Source organism: Ipomoea triloba, chromosome 15, assembly GCF_003576645.1.
Source record: "Ipomoea triloba cultivar NCNSP0323 chromosome 15, ASM357664v1".
Lineage (NCBI taxonomy): Eukaryota > Viridiplantae > Streptophyta > Magnoliopsida > Solanales > Convolvulaceae > Ipomoea > Ipomoea triloba.
Window position 1 is genome coordinate 169,238 of NC_044930.1, and position 17,510 is coordinate 186,747.

Genomic DNA, 17,510 nt, shown 5'->3' on the forward strand with positions numbered 1-17,510 from the left:
GCCTACCCTCTGCTAGCTTCAATATAATTCCCATTCGGCAAAGGTGCATGCAGCTATGAGGATAAATTTAAGTAAAAGAAGACAAATTTTCAATAAACACCTTAGATTATTAGTAAAAACCTTTTAGAGCACGCGAAAGGGTGAAAAGGGGGTCCATTAATTTATTCTAACACTTGAAATGGATACAAACAAATAAACAAAAACAAAATAAATAATAAATAATCAGTGTAATTCAACTTTGTATAAATTTCTACTAGAATGTGCGCAGTAAAATATGTGGCACAAATGACTTTCATTTCACCAATTGGATTGTACATTTGTACAAGTGAGATGATGGATTTTGAGTTTAAATATAAAATAATATTTCAATTCGCGTGTCCATTCTTATTAATATTTCATATAATTGGTATGTATCTAAGTATCTATAAATAATCCACCATGAGCAATTAATTGAGAGAAACACGAAAATTAAAATACCCAAAGTTTAGGCATGGCTGGGATGGAAGATTCAAACTCTCCATCAGCAGCAGATGCAGGAAGCTCCATGCATGGCGTCACCGGAAAAGAACAGACCTTCGCCTTCTCCGTGGGCGAAGACCCGTCGGTCCCCACAGACACTAGTGCGAAGTTTTCATTGCCCGTTGACTCAGAACACAAAGCCAAGTCTTTTAAGATCTTCTCGTTTGCGAATCCGCACATGAGAACTTTCCATCTTTCTTGGATATCCTTCTTCACGTGTTTCATCTCCACGTTCGCCGCCGCCCCTCTCGTTCCAATCATCCGCGACAACCTCAACTTGAAGAAATCCGACATCGGAAACGCGAGTATAGCCTCAGTTTCCGGCAGCATTTTCTCTAGGCTAGTGATGGGCGCGGTGTGTGACTTGCTAGGGCCGCGTTACGGCTGCGCTTTCTTGCTAATGCTGTCCACTCCCACCGTGTTTTGCATGCCGTTGGTGTCATCTGCCGGCGGCTACGTGGCGGTCAGGTTCATGATCGGTTTTTCGTTGGCAACGTTCGTGTCGTGCCAGTACTGGATGAGTACCATGTTCAACGGAAAGATCATTGGGATGGTGAATGGCACCGCGGCGGGCTGGGGAAATATGGGAGGCGGAGTTACTCAGCTGCTTATGCCACTGTTATACGAGGTGATCCGCCGTGCCGGAGCCACCCCTTTCACGGCGTGGCGTATCGCGTTTTTTATCCCGGGGTGGTTGCATGTTACGATGGGGATTTTCGTTTTGGTTTTTGGTCAAGATTTACCCGACGGCAATCTAGATATGCTACAAAAGAAAGGTGACGCTCCTAAAGATAAATTTTCAAAGGTAAACCAATTAACTAATTAAACAAGAGCAAATACTAATTTTGGTCACAAGCAAAATGACAATTTTGGTCAATTTCTGTGAACTGAATTAACCAGGTGTTGTGGTATGCTGTGACCAACTACAGAACATGGATTTTTGTTCTTCTTTATGGGATGTCTTTAGGTGTGGAATTAACAACAGATAATGTTATTGCGGAATACTTTTTCGACAGGTACGTACATATACAATATGGTATGGTGAAAATTGATTTTAATTTGATAGAATAATATTTGGTTCAACTTAAATATATATACATATATATATATATATATTGTGGAACTTGGAAGGTAGGTTTGATCTGAAGCTTCATACGGCCGGCACAATAGCGGCGACATTTGGGATGGCCAACATAGTTGCGAGACCATGGGGCGGACTAATGTCCGACATAGCGGCACGGCGGTTCGGCATGAGGGGCCGCCTGTGGAACCTATGGATCCTCCAGACCCTAGGCGGGGTCTTCTGCATATGCCTGGGCCGAGCCAACAGTCTCCCCATATCCATCCTCACCATGATCCTCTTCTCCATCGGCGCTCAGGCTGCGTGCGGGGCCACTTTCGGCATCATCCCTTTCATTTCCCGGCGATCACTCGGCGTCATCTCCGGCCTAACTGGGGCCGGAGGGAACTTCGGGTCGGGACTCACTCAGCTTCTGTTTTTCACTCACTCAAGCTATTCAACCGCGACGGGGTTATCGTATATGGGGATTATGATCGTGGTTTGTACACTTCCGACGGCGTTGGTGCATTTTCCGCAATGGGGAAGCATGCTGTTGCCGCCTTCTAAAAATGTTAGTAAATATAATGAAGTGTATTACTACGGTTTGGAGTGGGACGAGGAGGAGAAGTCCCGAGGATTGCACCATGGCAGCCTCAAGTTCGCCGAGAACAGCCAGTCGGAGAGAGGCCGGCGGGTCGCTTCTTCTGCATCGCCGCCTCCGCCGGCGTAGACGTACTATATCTCTCCGATCCATGCAAATTAAATTAATATAACTAAAGCTAGGCCGCGAATGATTCACTTGAATACTACTACTATACGGATCGGACTACATCATTATTAATATTAACGTTTCCGGCGGCCATGTAATATATATATATATATATATATATATATATATATATATATATATATATATATATATATATATATATATATATATATGTTGTAAACAGGGCTAGTAATAATTCATTCATATCAAAAGGAAATCAAATAACCTTTGTTTACAATTTGGCCTGGGTTCGTATATATGGACATTATATTGTACCTGGTGGTGGTGATGGTGGTAATAGTGGTAGTAGTAGTGGTGGAGAACTGGAGATGATGTGGTCATAATCTTCCCTGCAGAAATAGTTTGTGGACATTTATGTTTAGGATTATGTGCAACAAACCATTAATCTGCAAGATTGAATATATGAAAAATTAAAAAATGAACCAGTCATTTTCATAAATATTACAAATTTTTGTTTATTTTCCATCGTTAGATCTACTAGATCAATAGTTTAGATTTATGAGTATATTTTATGATATTACATAAGATTTTATATTTTAAATTTTAATAGTTTTAAAAACAATATTTTAAATTTTAATATGACGTTTTATTAGTTATTGGCGATATGATCACGATCACTAATATTATATAGGTTATGATTGATAATAAACTTTTTATAATTAACTAATTAATTAATATTATGATATGAAATAAAGAGCATTTGATTTTTAATATAATATTATGTAATGTAAACTACTTTTTCAAAGTATGAACTTAGCAGGTCAACATAATCGGGAAAAGTTAACTCCACCCCCCTTTATCTTTTTAACAAGCCATATCATGAACTCATGTGCCGGAGCTAGCTGCTTTTATATTATATATTATATTGTTGTACTACGTACCAAAATTATCTCAGTAATTTTGGTTTTACAATGGTAAAAACAAAAATAGTCGAATCTAGCTACTTAATAATTGCTAGAGAAAAAAAAAAAAAAAAAGTNAAACAAAAATAGTCGAATCTAGCTACTTAATAATTGCTAGAGAAAAAAAAAAAAAAAAAGTCTGAGCACCAATATAAATAAAGTGCCCACCACCTCTCTTCCTCTAGGCTCTACCTTGCTTGGCTTAATTTGTTCTCCCTGCAATTCTTCTTCAATTCTCCACTGAAACAAACAACAATATAATACACTACACATATATATTCTGCATATATACATATATATAATTGCCTGTACATGGCATGCGACGAAGAGAACGGCGGCGATGGGAGGCGTTGTAACGGGAAGAACCCGCAGGGGGATTGCCGGCGCTCGTTCGGAGAGAAGTGCAGTCATCTGGCAAAGAAGCAGCGGGCCAAGTTTTACATTCTCCGGCGTTGCATAGCCATGCTGGTTTGCTGGCGTGAGAGGAACGACCATTGATATATATATACATATATATATATATATATATAATGAGGTAGCTGGCTAGCTAGCTTTGTATTAGTGTGGCGTGGCGACCTATAACGTATTAATTCATTTACTCAGTATTTTTAAATGGATTTATGTATGTAGAATATAGATTTTACTTTTATTTTATTTGTCGATATATCATATCATATATATTTAGATATTGTTTCTCTTTTTAGTAAAATAAAAGTTGCCGCATGATACAGATTCCATGTTATATGCATTCCCAAACTCTGCAACTAACAATTCCCTGTCGTACGAAGGTTTTTGTTTTGCGTGAGGATATATAGCTAGGTTCCTTAAATTAATTCGCCGGAAAATATATGCATTCCGGCGTTTCTGTTTGCACAGGCCTCCTATTTTTTTTTTTAATATTATTTTAAACGATAAGTGTTGATCCAACTTCTATGTAGAGTTTGATGTTTTTGTCTTTTTTTCTTTTTAAGATTAGGAATATATATATTTAAAAATGTACGAATTCAAAATTGTTCTTCTTACTATTTTTAGATGTTCTTGTACGAAATAATATTTAATGTTTTTTATAAGTTTTTAAATTATTATAATACCTTCCCTTTTAAATTATATACTATTAAAGTTACATTATTGTGGGAATGAATAATCAAATTAAATGAATGTCAATAGTTAAGCAAAACATCAAAAAAAAAATTCTCATCATAATATTTTTTTATAGCCAGAAAATAGAGCCGAAAAGGTTTTATATATATGCAATAATATAATATAATATCAATCTTTAATTATAATAATACATCTTAACTTAATACCATAATTCATTATTTCATCTAATTTGTTGTTAACATAAATTAAATAACATCAATAATTGTGCATTCTCGGTTTTATATATTTTCCTTTACATTGTTAATTAAACCCGGAAAGAAAATGATTCTTTAAAAAATAAAATAGAAGATTGGTGAGAAATTTAGCAATATATAATGAGGGTTTAAAAATGAATGATGCTCCCCAAAACAGGAAAGGGTAAATGCTGTGTCATTTCGGACAATCTTATCAATGAAGCTTATGCTACCACGACCTTAGACAGTCCCAGCTTTCATTTTTTAATTATTTCTGCTACAATTGTCCTACACATACATACGTCTATGATATATCATTGTAATTTATATATAAAAAAGAAAAGAAAAGGTGATGGAAATTAAAAATGAGTAAATAATGATGGATCTGAGAAATGAAATTGGAGGGTACAGTACAGCTACTATACCTTAGCCGACCGGAAGAATCTTATTCTTAAAAAATCGTGTGCGACCGGTACCGACTTGCTGATCCTGTACTGTGTAGCAGAGACTGAGGACTGAAGCCTCCCACTCGTGCGGCCCCTCTTTTTACCGTTCTGACCTCTTTTAGGGTTTATGGCCCCATTCATGTTACGTTGCTCATCACTCACACTCCCTGCTTTAATTAATTTCTTTCTGCCAATTCGAAACTTCATTTAATTATTTGCCCATACATATATACCCATCTCCCATCCGGTCCAAAAAGAGTAAAGTTCCAGTCATGTATCTTAATTTTATGAATGGAAGCAAACAAAAGAAATATAAGCTATGGATACTCATAGTATTACTCTCGTCCACAACTTTAATTTCTCCGCAGTCATCACAGTACATTTATATATTAAGTATGCAAGAATGCATACAAGCACATGCATATCTACTTCATTAATTCACTCATACATAACGCATCAAGTGTTTATGATTGAACCCCCCCCCCCTTTTTTTTATTCCCACACAAATTTTGTCTTGTGTAAAGTGATGTAAGAAGTTTTTTATTTCGAGCATAGCAACATTTTAAACGAGAGTTATGTGTAGGGTGCATGATTCAAAGTCCATATATGTACATAGAACTATTACCTTGTGATGGGTAGTAATGAATTGAATTATTGGTTTTTGTTGGGAAGCCATGATGGTTTGTAGTGGCCGGCCTATGTTAATTTTGAAGCAGAAGGTGAAGGAAGATGGTGAAAATAGTGTATAAAATGCACGTGCAGGCCTGACAGGACTCAGAATTGGTTTTATACATTGGTGGCTCTTTTAGAAAAACTGCCACCAGTAGGGACACCAATACAGAAAAAGAATATTTTAATTAATTTATTTTCAAACTAGGAAGTATAGTATTATATGTAATCTCTGATCAGATCATTATTTAATTTGGGTATGTATACAGTGTGTGGTCAGCCGCTCATACCGATGCAGATTTTATTGATCAATTGGTAAGAAATAAGAATATAAATCTTACACTACTTGCTCTTTATTAATTTATATAAAAATATGTACTTGTTGTTTAAAGGTATATTCTGAGATCTTAACCAACAAAAGATTTCAAGGAACTAAATTAATTTAGATTGTCTATAATTAAAACTAACAAATTTAAACATTGTGATAAACATGTTAATTGGTTGATCAACTTGATTGAGGTTGTCCTCAATCTTCTACTATTTTTGATATTACAAAAGCGTGTGTAGCAATGTGTGATTATTGCATGCATGGAGATACTCAAATTAACCTCACTTGTGCTTTAATTTTTTGAGATTAACGTAACTTACTTGTTTATGCCTATCCAGTTCCTATTGCAGCCCACTTTATTAATTATTTCAATCAATGATGATAATGATTAGCGTTAATCATGCTTTTCAACTTTAGATCATTGACCTATATATACTACTATGGAGTAATGTAATTATTTGCATATATGTCTCCATCCATTATCCTGGTCAAGTATACAGAAATATAATATGTGCGAAGAGTAATTCTACCTATACTCTCAATTCACACTCCCATTTTTTATTCCATATGAGTTGGCATGCTTTGATTGATCAATTTAATAGGGGGCCATGTGTTTATTCATTCTTTTTTGTTTCATCCTCCAATTAAATTTGAACACAAGTGAGAGTAAAAGTTGGGAGTATAATTTTGGGAGTGCATCTAATATTTTTGATGTGCGAATGGTATTACTATTATGGTAATAATGGTGAATGATTTGATGTGATGTATTTGAGTGGTGGTATAGTAGGTGTAGGCATGCTTTGGAGATGGAATGCAATTCAGGTGGCCCACGTTGCAGTATTATATTTTTCAAAGTTGCGAGGAATGGGTGTTTGATTGGAGTGGACAAAGATAGATAGATGAGCTGAGCATGCAACAATATATTATATTAACCTAAAAAGAATTATTGATCTTAATTAATTTTGAGAATCTCATCCTCCTGAAATTTTAATAGGATTGGTAAAAGGTATTCATTGAATGTATACTTCTTTTGTTAGCGTAACTAAGCTAATTAATAGTCTTGAAATTTTTTAACAGGTTAGTAACATACAAATGTTCATTACATACCTATTTTGATCGTGTAACTAAGTTAATTAATATGTTGAGTTATGTGGGATATAAAATAATAAAAATAAAGTAGATAGGATGATATAGGGAGGTCTAAGTGGTTATGTTGTTAGAATACCTGTGAAAATTGATTGAATTAATTAGAAAATTAAGCATTAATATATGTTGAGCAATGAGCATGCACATAATAATGATGGAGGTGGCTGGCAAACTCTGTTTCAATAATTCAACAAAGTCCTTGCCATTAGTAAGTAGTAGCTAGCTACCCGCCGGCCCTTCACATGTCTGCTGCCCCAGGCCAGTTTGAGAAACATGACTACTCCTTCCACCATTGCTATCTTCATGTCTTTTCAACTTTAATTTCATTTTTATTTTCTAAATTTATAGATCACAGTTCACTTTTAGTTCTATTTTATTAAAGCATTGTTATTGTGGTTGTGGACGGGCAATGATGAAGACAGTATGTACGTGTTTTTTGGCTGTACTGCGTACTGTATGTCATTCAATTCCATCCATTTCCGTGAAGATCAGATCAGAGTTACGTTGGTTCAAAATTAAACCCGGCGCGGCCTATCATCATATCATCAGCAGCTCCGATCCACCTGCACCACCTTCCTCTCTCTCTCTGCAAAAGCAGCACAAAAGCCTGCAGATCAGATTAAAGTAGAAAGGAACAAATTAAAAAAGAAGAGAAGAGAAGATCAGATCAGATGACATTACTATTATTATTATTCCAACTGCATATATATATATATGCATTCACTGACTCACACCAATTACTGCGCGCACCTCAGCTCCGTCCTGTCGTATGCATGCGTTATGAAGTAAGGAAACATATATATATAGACATAATAATTATTAATTTTAATTTCATTTTATCCTAACATGCATTATATTCTCTAACAACTCCACAGGTATATATAGTAGCTCTTCCAACATCAACTTTAATGAATTGAATAATTAAACAAAAAATAGTAATTTATTTTATTTAAATACTCCATATGTATTTATTTCTGTATTTAGAGTACAAGTACAGTGATGACGAGTAATTGTTGGAAGTTTCAAGAACGATATATTATATATGTAGATTCTAATTCCGATTTCGCACGGATAATTGATTGAACTTGGCTTTGATTTTCTCCACAAACTTGTCACCATTCTTTACTGATGATCCGTTGCTGGCCAAAGCATTTTCAAGATTCTTCCTCACATCCTTAATCGCCTTCCTCAACTCAATCGAACTTTCCGCCTTCATCAAAAGCTTAATCTTGGATGCAACTTCCTCCTTACTGATTGATTTCTCGTCTTCATTGCAGAGATTAATCCCAATCTTCCACTCATCCACCACTAACTTACGGTTAGTTGGTTGATCAACAATGAACGGGAAACATATCATTGGAACACCGCACCATATACTTTCCAGAATCGAATTCCATCCACAATGCGTCATGAAACCTCCCACTGCCGGATGTGAAATCACCGCAGGTTGATCGCACCATGGCACGATCAACCCGCGATCTCTCACACACTCTTGAAATCCATCCATGGAGAAATCCGTTTCATCGTCTGTAATGGCCATACCAGGACGGACAACCCAAATGAAGTTCACCTTGCTTAGCATTAGCCCACGCCCAATCTCTATGATGTGTTCTTGGGTTAAATGAGCAAGGCTCCCGAACGAAGCATATAGAACAGAACCTGGCGGCTTTGAGTCCAGCCATTTGCTGCAATCTGACTCGGGCAACAGGCTCCTGAAAGCTGTTTGCTCGGTGAAGCTTTGTGGAAAAAGGGGACCAATGGCGTAGAAAGGCTGTTTTTCTTCAAGGGCTGATATGGTCTGTGGTTCAAGTTCTTGGACAGTGTTACATATGACAATATCAGCTTTCTTGGCATCCTCAAAACCTTTGTACACTGTCAAGTAGACCGCTGAGGTTGTGTTGTTTTCTTGGAAGTACAGTGGCAGGTCTCTTGGTTCAATAGCCTCCACTCCCGGTATATAATCTATTGAATCCTTGCGACAATCTGGAGATGAACAACAAAAGATCGAATAATGTTAGCTAGGTTAGTTGAGCTTGATGATTTTGATCCAATTCAATATATATAATTTTCCTTACAGCCTGCACTGACCTTTACAGCCAAAATGGCCATTTTCTTTGAGGAGGTCCAAATGAGAGTCAATGGCAAAAACAAGCGCCGGTTCGGTGAAGAATGAAACACTCACGAGGTTATACTTGCTGGCAATAATGGACGGCCATGCGTAGAAACTGTCAGCAATCAGACATGTGGGCGGAGGCTCCAATCCCGCCAGCTTCTTGACAAGCTCATCTACGTGAGCTGAAAAAACATACATCATACCCATCATGAAGCCATGGGCATCTCTGGTCCGATCAAAGCCGAGGGGAAAGCCATCACTGATGGTTGTGTATCGTATGTCAAGGCCTGAATTACGGGGTTGGGTGAAGATATCACCGGTAGGAGCTGTGGTGGTGCCTCTGCGGGCTTTGATGATCAGAGAATCGATCAATTCTGTGTTGACAAAGGTGACGGTGAAGCCTCGGGAAGCAAGGTTGATGGAAAGATGGATGGCTGGATTTACATGGCCTTGGTATGGCATTGGAAGCACTATGGCATGATGCTTTTGGTTATTTTCTACCATTTTCCTGAAACTGATCAGGAGCTTCAATTCTCTTTGATCTGGAATGAATTGAAGGAGAGAACAAGGGCAAGCTAAGGAATTGAAGAATCTACAATATATAATTAATGATTTTGTCATTAGCATTTATCATATTAGTATTATCTAGGAATATATGATCTTAAAAACAAAATTATGGCACTGATAGATACTGATGATCAAATAAAACTTAGTTAATTAGAAGCAAAAAGGCATGTTCACTTGTAATGATTGTGCCGGCTGATGGAGATATATGCTAGATGTTTAGCCGGCCCATGCATATATATATGCTGACAACTTGCTATTTCTGTGATGCATCCTGACATTTTGACATCACAAGAAAACAATTAAGAACAAGACAACATATATATACCAAGAGCTCATGTCTCATGATGCTGTAATTTCTTGAATCTTGATTAAGAAAGATCACAGTTAAAAATAGCATTACAAAAATATTATATGAGCTCATGATCACAGTTAAAAAGCTCATTTAATTAGCTGAAGTTTTCATAAACGAACTTTCAGCACTCTTCTTCTACCTTTACCATTGAATTGGTTAATCAGGAGCGAAGCATTCATCCCATGCATGCATCTATTCAGTAACTGAGATCCCATACCACAAAAAGTTTTATCTTTGGAGCTACTTAATAAGAGAAGAATATTATGATAGAATACTGGTTGACTATGCATGATGCTTCAGCATAAAAATATAATTATGGTAAACCGGTTTTAACGCAACATTTACCTTGAGAATGATCGATATCCAACCCATTGAAAATGAGGTTCATGTGACATGGTATCCATGTTGTATAACTGTTTAGCCACTGCTTTCTGATTTCGACAGACACAACCTGTACATGGGGTCTCCTCGATCCAGAACATGCTGCTCCCAATCTGATCGAATGCCAAATGGATTTTCCTTCAGCCAACCACCTTGGTGAATAGCAGCTTTATCCAAATTTTCAACTGTAAGCTTTCCCTTTCCATATTTTGAAAATTCTTCTTTCATTCTAATAGCAACTTCTTCAATGTCAGATTGGAGAAATACCTGTCTTTCAAAAAACATAACCATAATTACCTAATTTCCCTTGCAGGATAAAAGAACAAAACAAAAACTTGGATCAACTCCTTTCTGCATCTAGACGGCTGTTATGGAAATACAGAATAAGTCTTATGCGTTTCCATATTGCATTTGATAATCAAGTAAAACAGTGTGTAGGACTAGGACATATTACTCGTACATACAATGAAAAGTTGTCATTACATAATTAATTACCTTCCCTCCAGAGGCAAGTAAGTCGGCTATTGCTTCAACCAATGACCTCTGCAACATCCTCCACCGGTGTTCTGGTTTGTTGAAATCAGGATTTGGACACTGCATTACAAACAAGTCTCAGCTGTAAATGATTTTTACAGTCAATCTCAATCATTATTGTACCATCAATGTTGAATATTACTCCACATTAAAGTATTCTTGACTTGGTAGTCAAAATCAGCAGAACCACAACCAAACTCTTTTAAGCTTTAACCCTAACTAGTTAAGATTAGCTAAAATTATAAATAAACGACACAATAGCATTTATACCTGAATTGATACAAGAACCAGCCTTCCAGGGTAACTGGAAATAATGGACCGAAAAGTTGATGTTGCATTTGTTGCAACAAAGTGTCTATCAATCAGAAGATAAATAAATTATAAATACATGGGCCACATCAATAGAAGCAAGCCCTAAATTAGCTTCTCAGATCAGGATAATAAGCTGTTTAAGAGGGGAGGATAGTACATACACATTCTTCATAAGAGATTGAGAAACATGGTCCAGACAACGTTTCACCAACTGGAAAGCACGTTAAATGAAAAGATTTATTAGGTTTGAGAAAAAGCATGGGAGTGAAAAATACTTAGGCAGAAAAGCTCCACCTTCCTATTTATCTCGAGGCCAAGAGAATTGAAATCCTTCCTCCTCCTTGCCATTCCAAAAAGAAACAAGCCATTCCCTATAGAGTTAAGACAAGGAGCTTAAGGTCCATTTGTTCTTTTTCAGGTCTACATCATCCAAGACTTTGGAGTTAACGGGCTAATAGCTAAGAAAATTGAAAAAGCAACTGAAAACAAAGAGAGTTACCACTTCCAATATCAACAACAAGAGGCCTGTCGGGATCATTATATATAGATTTCCAATCCATCTCAAATGGGTATGCCTGCATAAATATTAGCATGGTTGCTGTTATGATCATATTGGTAATTAACCTTATTTTCACAACTAGTGATGGAACTATCCGGGGCTAATCCAAGATAAGTGCAATGACTCATTGATACTGATCTTAAGCACAACAGATGGCACAAAGTTCTCATCTGAATTCTGAAAACATCTCTTTCCTTTTATAAGCAGTTCTCATATGACAACCTCTTCAAAGTAGTGTGTTTAATTACATATTGTAATTGAAATGATTTAGAATACGTACTCTATCTAGTGCCAAGAGCCCGGGAAGATTTCTTCCTTTCAGAAACTCCCAAACAACAGAAGCATTTTGAATCATGTTTTCAGCTGTGGCAGAGCTGGAATTCCCATGAAATGCATCACATGCCATTTTCCCAACAATACTTACATCACAATTCCTTTGACTTAGAGCATCAATCATTGCTGCTAACTTGGATGCTCCACCAGCATTGAGATTTGAGGAGCTGAATTTTACTGGGCCTATCCACATAATTTTCTAAACACATCAGGAGCACACTCTTGTCAGGGCATTTAGTTTCCACAAAATAACTCCTCAAGAAATTAGAATATACAATTATCTTATCATAAAGAACCAATCAGGCAGCATTGCTCTAAACTTAGATTCCTGAAAGCAGCTCATGGAAGAAGAATAACTAAATTAATTAAATGTATTGTAACTAATGAGATCTTAGTCATAGGGAGATCACCTTGAATTTTGAAAGAAAGCTTGAAATTTCCTCCAATGTGCTGGGTCCAAGATCAACAGGTTTCCAACCTACAAAGGAAGGGGCAAATGGAATACACAAGAAACTGCGAATTTATCTTAAGTCGTAAATGACCAATTCAAGAGCAGGTGAAAGATAATTGCCTTATCTAAAGTGCACTATTACATAAGCAATTCAGGCATAAAATAATTTTTTAGTAAATAGTCAATGTTATTTGATAGTACTCCATGTATCTTTTCTACACCAAACGAATGAACAATTATGGATTGTTATTATTATACAATTATCATAATTATTGACTCCGGATAATAGGATTTATGCAAGCATCAACTATGACATGGTGATCCAGTAGAAGATTTTAAAAAATGACAAAATTTTACCATCTAAAATGGAAGAAGCTGAAGATATCTCCATCTGATGTGGGTTACTATAATTTATGCACCAAAAATCTTTTGGTAATACAATTTCTATATTTCTTGCCTTTGCAGCCTCAACTATGGCATGGGCTTGTTTGAGTCCTTTGCGTTCCACAAATTTAATGGGAACAGGCAATCCAAAGGCATGCATTATTTGAAATGCCATTTCTCCAACAAACACCAAAGCATCACAGATAGATGCTAAAAAATGCAAGGCAGCAGCTTTGTCTATGAGATTACCACCACCAATCTGCATTAAAATTTAAAAGTTACTAAATCACATAAACAAAAATCCTACCTCATTTGAAAGAAATACAGAATATTAAAAAAAAAAAAAATTGATTCTGAAGAACAGAGCTCTGAAGAAGAATACTATGGCAACATAGGGCTTTTTATCGGTCCTGTTGATCTTTTCTAGTTGAGATAGGCCCAGCTGAAAGTGGAACCCTGCAATGCAGGCAGAACAGAAGCAAGCAATACCAACAGTTGAAGCAAGAATTTTATGCACTTCAGAAAATGAATCATTAACAAAAATATCAACACCAAACGATAGCTGTTGGGCAAACTTTTGACAGTTGGAAACATCATCTTTTAACTGAGAAATATTCTCAAGCAGAAGGATGTCAAGCTCTGTTCTTTTTTCAATCCAAGCCATCATCTCTGAAGAACCAAGTTTTGTTGGTATAACGTTGAGTTGTAGAACAGATGAAAGGTATTCTGGAACACAAATTGCAGCATCAATTAGACGGTGCAGAAACTACATCACATAAAAGCACATATGTGCAGCAGGAAACCTCTCACTGCTGAAAATATGCTGTCCTAGGTAAACCTATTTCATTTGGAAATCCTTCTTGCAAGACACCACATTATGATTTTATGAAAAATTAACATGCTGATTTGATGTGAGAAAGCATAATATAAAATGAATTTGAACATTACAAGTTCTTATACCTGCAACAGCTTCTAATGCAAGAGGCTTAGAATTAATTGTTGAACTCCAGCTACCCACTAGAATTACTTTTGCACGAGCTTCACAAAGATACTTAACTGTGGAAGCGGATTGGTGGGCTAGTTTCTTCTTATCCACTGGCAAAATGGTTGAATCAAATCTAACCATCACAACTTTCCCAAATAGTTCTTCCTTTGGAAACTGTCCGAGGGTTTGCACATGAGGGAAGAGACGTAATTCTGACTCATAATTAGCTTCAGCCTTATCCAGAGCAGTTAGTTGGCTCTTGACTGCAATCAAAGATTGGAGCTTTATAATGAAGTAGCTATAAATTTGAAATTTTTAGTAATTTATTTATGCATTTATAGGAATTTACCTGGTGATGAAAATTGAAGGCGCTGAAATTTCTTGATTTTCCGGCAAGTCCTACGCAACTTGTGTTTTGGGGATGCGAGCGAGTTTGTCCGACAGTCGAGGAAACATTGATTTCTAAACAGAAGAAATGTTTGGAAATTTTCCAGAATTTGAATCATTGTTTCTAGCCTTCTAGGAGTGAGCTGATGAGACAGAAAATGCCTGCAATCTATCCCCACCTCAACCCATCCTTCTCATATTATATTATTTACAATAATAAAATAAAATATTTAAAATTTTAACATAAAGTAATAATATTAAATGGGTACTTATTTTTGTACATGACACATAAAAAAATATTATTAGTAAAATAAAAGAATACGTGTAATTGGTGAGCGGATGGGAAAAAAGGAAACATGTATGAAAGCTAGGCTGGTGGGCGGGAGCAGCATTGAGCGTTAATTCAGGTAAACAGAACGTAGTTCCGCCAAGCAAATCCTGAAGAAAATTAAAGACTTAGAAAAAATAAAAAGTGGAATTCAGAGCACCACCCAATTGTTTTGAAACCTCAGGCGGACAACAATTCATTAATATCATATATCTTCAGGTACAGCAAATTAAAGAAAGTGAAAAGAGGAGAGGATCAGAGGGAGATCATGATCTGGGGTTCATCAGATCATGATCTGTCTCCTTCTCAAAATCCCTCCAACAACAACGCAGCAGCAGCCTCATCCCAATCCCAATCCCCATCCTCATCAATTATGGAGCCCATATCCTTCAAATGTTTCGTCGAACAAAATCTGGGCAGATCTGCACTTTTCCTTATATATTCTGTTCTTGAATTTGTGATGATCGTTTTGCTTTTGGTTGATGGCTTCTTGGCCTTCTTTTCCTATGAATTCGCTAAGTTTTTCGAATTGAAAATGCCTTGCTTCTTTTGCACTAGAATCGATCAGGCTTTGGTCCACAGGAACTTGAATTACTATTACAATGATACCATCTGCGAGTCCCACAAAAGGGACATTTCCTCCCTTTCCTATTGCCATGTCCACAAGAAGATTTCTGACATCAAAACCATATGCGAGAACTGCGTTCTCTCCTTTGCACCTGACAAGGATGCCCCCGATTACTATGCCGAGGATATTCCTGTTAAATCCCTCAATGTTTCCAGGTGTTCTTGCTGTATGCAATTTCTCAGGGGGGAAAAATACACCAGGGACATGTCACAGGCCCCGCCTCCCTCCCCGAAGGCCTGGAGAAACGACGAGGGTGAGGATGAAAATAATGTCAGCAATCCAGGTATATATATATATGGTATATTTCTATCCATTAGATCACAACTAATTGCTCTGATCTGATATTATATTATATATTTGTATTCAATTCCGGGCAATACAGATGATAACAGATCCTCCGAGGAGGGGCTATCCCTAGAAGATTCATCATGCAAGACGCCTAGTCATAGAGGAAACAAGTTTTTTGGAATCCCATTGTCAGATAGTCCTAGGGTTTCCAAAAAGACCAGAAACATGTCAATTGATTATTCTAATAATAACGATGTGTGTTTGAACGAAGGCGATGGAGGCATGATTCAGCACTTGAAGAGACAGGTTCTTCTGGAACGGAAGTCTATGGTGTCTGTGTGTGTGGAATTGGACGAAGAGAGGAACGCATCGGCCATTGCAGCCAACAATGCAATGGCAATGATTACACGGCTGCAGGCCGAGAAGGCTTCGATGCAAATGAAGGCGTCGCAGTACCAGAGGATGATGGAAGAGCAGGCGGAGTACGACAGGGAAGAGAAGCAGATACTGAAGGACATGATTTTGAAGAGAGAGGAGGAAATTGAGGTTTTGGAATCTGAACTGGACGTGTATAGAGAAAAGTTTGGACCTATAAACCTAGCGTGCAGTGAATTCTTCGAGATTGAAGGCGAAGGCGACGATGAATTTCACTCCCTCAAATTCCAATCCTTATCATCCTTTGGTGAAATCTCGTGCTTTAATGATGTACTAGATCATCATGAAGTGTATTTAGATTCTGACAATGACAGATCCCACCATTCCGCCTTGCTCACAGCCATTCCTGAAACCAAAGATTCATCTCCTCCATCACCACAAAAAGCTTTTTGTCAGGGAGACGATGATGATGATGAGGAGGATGAATCTCCTCCATCACCTGAAAAACTAGTTTGTGATGAAAGTGGTACTACTTATTTACTTCTTCAACTAACTATATATACTAATTTATTTTCTTCAATTCCTCTATCAGCTCATCCGATCCATTGCTAATTCTTTATTTATTCAATTCTGATGTGTGCGTGTTGGTTTAATTTTGTTCAAATCTTGATTTACTAGTAGGAACTGAGAATAACGTTTTCCTGACAAGAGAAAGTTCGTTAATGAAAGAGAGGGAGGAGACAGAAGAAGAAGAAGAAGAAGAAGAAGAAGAAGAAATCAAGAGCTAGCTAAGGTAGCAGAAGATGAGTGCAGCTAAATGCATGAATACATGAGCACTGCTACCACATGCATTATATTACAGATGAGATGAGATCAGAGGGGAATCGAATTGAATGAAGCGATGGAGCAAATTGAAAGCTTGAGTCTGTGAAGGCGTACGTGGGCGCCAGATCAGATTGAAACTAGCTTAGCATGCAGTCTACATGATGATTTTCCCTGGCCTTTTGAGGAGATTCCATAATCCCTCTATGCAAGGCAACCTAAGGGACCAAATTATTAATTAAATTAGGTATGTCTGTAGGCAGTAGACTGTATGTAGATCGAGCTGCTAGACTGCACCAATTTTGAAAAATCTAATATATCTCACAATTCTTAAATTAGATAACTAACCATGCCTGCCCTACTATCCTATACGCTTATGCATATATATATGCTATCTAACATAACCATTATATTATTTCAACCTTTAATTACTCAACAAAACTTTAATTAATTTCACTTGATGCATCATGAGTGAATCATGTTTTCGGATAATCTGAATTACGTCCACCCCTCACAT

At 37.0% G+C, this 17,510-nt stretch overlaps 3 protein-coding genes across 8 annotated transcripts; 2 read left to right on the top strand and 1 right to left on the bottom strand.

Annotated features, from left to right (window-relative positions):
- The first annotated feature begins 490 nt into the window (after positions 1-490).
- Positions 491-2,400, top strand: LOC116006733 (high affinity nitrate transporter 2.4-like). Its single transcript, XM_031247223.1, has 3 exons — positions 491-1,324; positions 1,420-1,535; positions 1,655-2,400. The coding sequence occupies exons 1-3, from the start codon at positions 491-493 to the stop codon at positions 2,307-2,309; spliced, it is 1,605 nt and encodes a 534-aa protein (XP_031103083.1). The 3' UTR covers positions 2,310-2,400.
- A 5,715-nt stretch (positions 2,401-8,115) lies between these two features.
- Positions 8,116-14,723, bottom strand: LOC116006499 (UDP-glycosyltransferase 86A1). 5 transcript variants are annotated; one of them, XM_031246905.1, is made up of 13 exons: positions 14,515-14,723; positions 14,141-14,428; positions 13,563-13,906; positions 13,154-13,439; positions 12,756-12,823; positions 12,293-12,544; positions 11,953-12,028; positions 11,748-11,824; positions 11,615-11,664; positions 11,412-11,496; positions 11,103-11,201; positions 10,572-10,874; positions 9,741-9,849 (listed from the first exon to the last, which is right to left on the bottom strand). In XM_031246905.1, exons 1-12 carry the CDS (start codon positions 14,669-14,671, stop codon positions 10,644-10,646), a joined length of 2,013 nt encoding a protein of 670 aa, XP_031102765.1. In that variant the 5' UTR covers positions 14,672-14,723; the 3' UTR covers positions 9,741-9,849; positions 10,572-10,643. The 5 variants fall into 5 exon arrangements, with proteins under 5 accessions (XP_031102766.1, XP_031102765.1, XP_031102764.1 ...); XM_031246904.1 differs by having other exon boundaries at positions 9,792-9,899; XM_031246903.1 differs by having other exon boundaries at positions 9,792-10,145.
- Positions 14,724-15,003: 280 nt separating this feature from the next.
- LOC116007294 (probable myosin-binding protein 5) lies at positions 15,004-17,340 on the top strand. 2 transcript variants are annotated; one of them, XM_031247934.1, is made up of 3 exons: positions 15,004-15,791; positions 15,891-16,697; positions 16,850-17,340. In XM_031247934.1, exons 1-3 carry the CDS (start codon positions 15,149-15,151, stop codon positions 16,957-16,959), a joined length of 1,560 nt encoding a protein of 519 aa, XP_031103794.1. In that variant the 5' UTR covers positions 15,004-15,148; the 3' UTR covers positions 16,960-17,340. The 2 variants fall into 2 exon arrangements, with proteins under 2 accessions (XP_031103794.1, XP_031103795.1); XM_031247935.1 differs by having other exon boundaries at positions 15,005-15,791; positions 16,853-17,340.
- The last annotated feature ends 170 nt before the right edge of the window (positions 17,341-17,510 follow it).

Excerpts from the sequence above, each read along its gene's own strand:
- LOC116006499 (XM_031246905.1), bottom strand. The coding sequence starts at position 14,671 with ATGATTCAAATTCTGGAAAATTTCCAAACATTTCTTCTGTTTAGAAAT. Across the intron at positions 13,440-13,562 it reads AAAAGCCCTATGTTGCCATA|ATTGGTGGTGGTAATCTCAT; the intron begins GTATTCTTCTTC and ends ATTTTAATGCAG. Across the intron at positions 12,545-12,755 it reads GCTTTCTTTCAAAATTCAAG|AAAATTATGTGGATAGGCCC; the intron begins GTGATCTCCCTA and ends TGATGTGTTTAG.
- LOC116007294 (XM_031247934.1), top strand. The coding sequence starts at position 15,149 with ATGATCTGGGGTTCATCAGATCATGATCTGTCTCCTTCTCAAAATCCC. Across the intron at positions 15,792-15,890 it reads AAATAATGTCAGCAATCCAG|ATGATAACAGATCCTCCGAG; the intron begins GTATATATATAT and ends CGGGCAATACAG. Across the intron at positions 16,698-16,849 it reads ACTAGTTTGTGATGAAAGTG|TAGGAACTGAGAATAACGTT; the intron begins GTACTACTTATT and ends TTGATTTACTAG.
- LOC116006733 (XM_031247223.1), top strand. The coding sequence starts at position 491 with ATGGCTGGGATGGAAGATTCAAACTCTCCATCAGCAGCAGATGCAGGA. Across the intron at positions 1,325-1,419 it reads CTAAAGATAAATTTTCAAAG|GTGTTGTGGTATGCTGTGAC; the intron begins GTAAACCAATTA and ends TGAATTAACCAG. Across the intron at positions 1,536-1,654 it reads GCGGAATACTTTTTCGACAG|GTTTGATCTGAAGCTTCATA; the intron begins GTACGTACATAT and ends CTTGGAAGGTAG.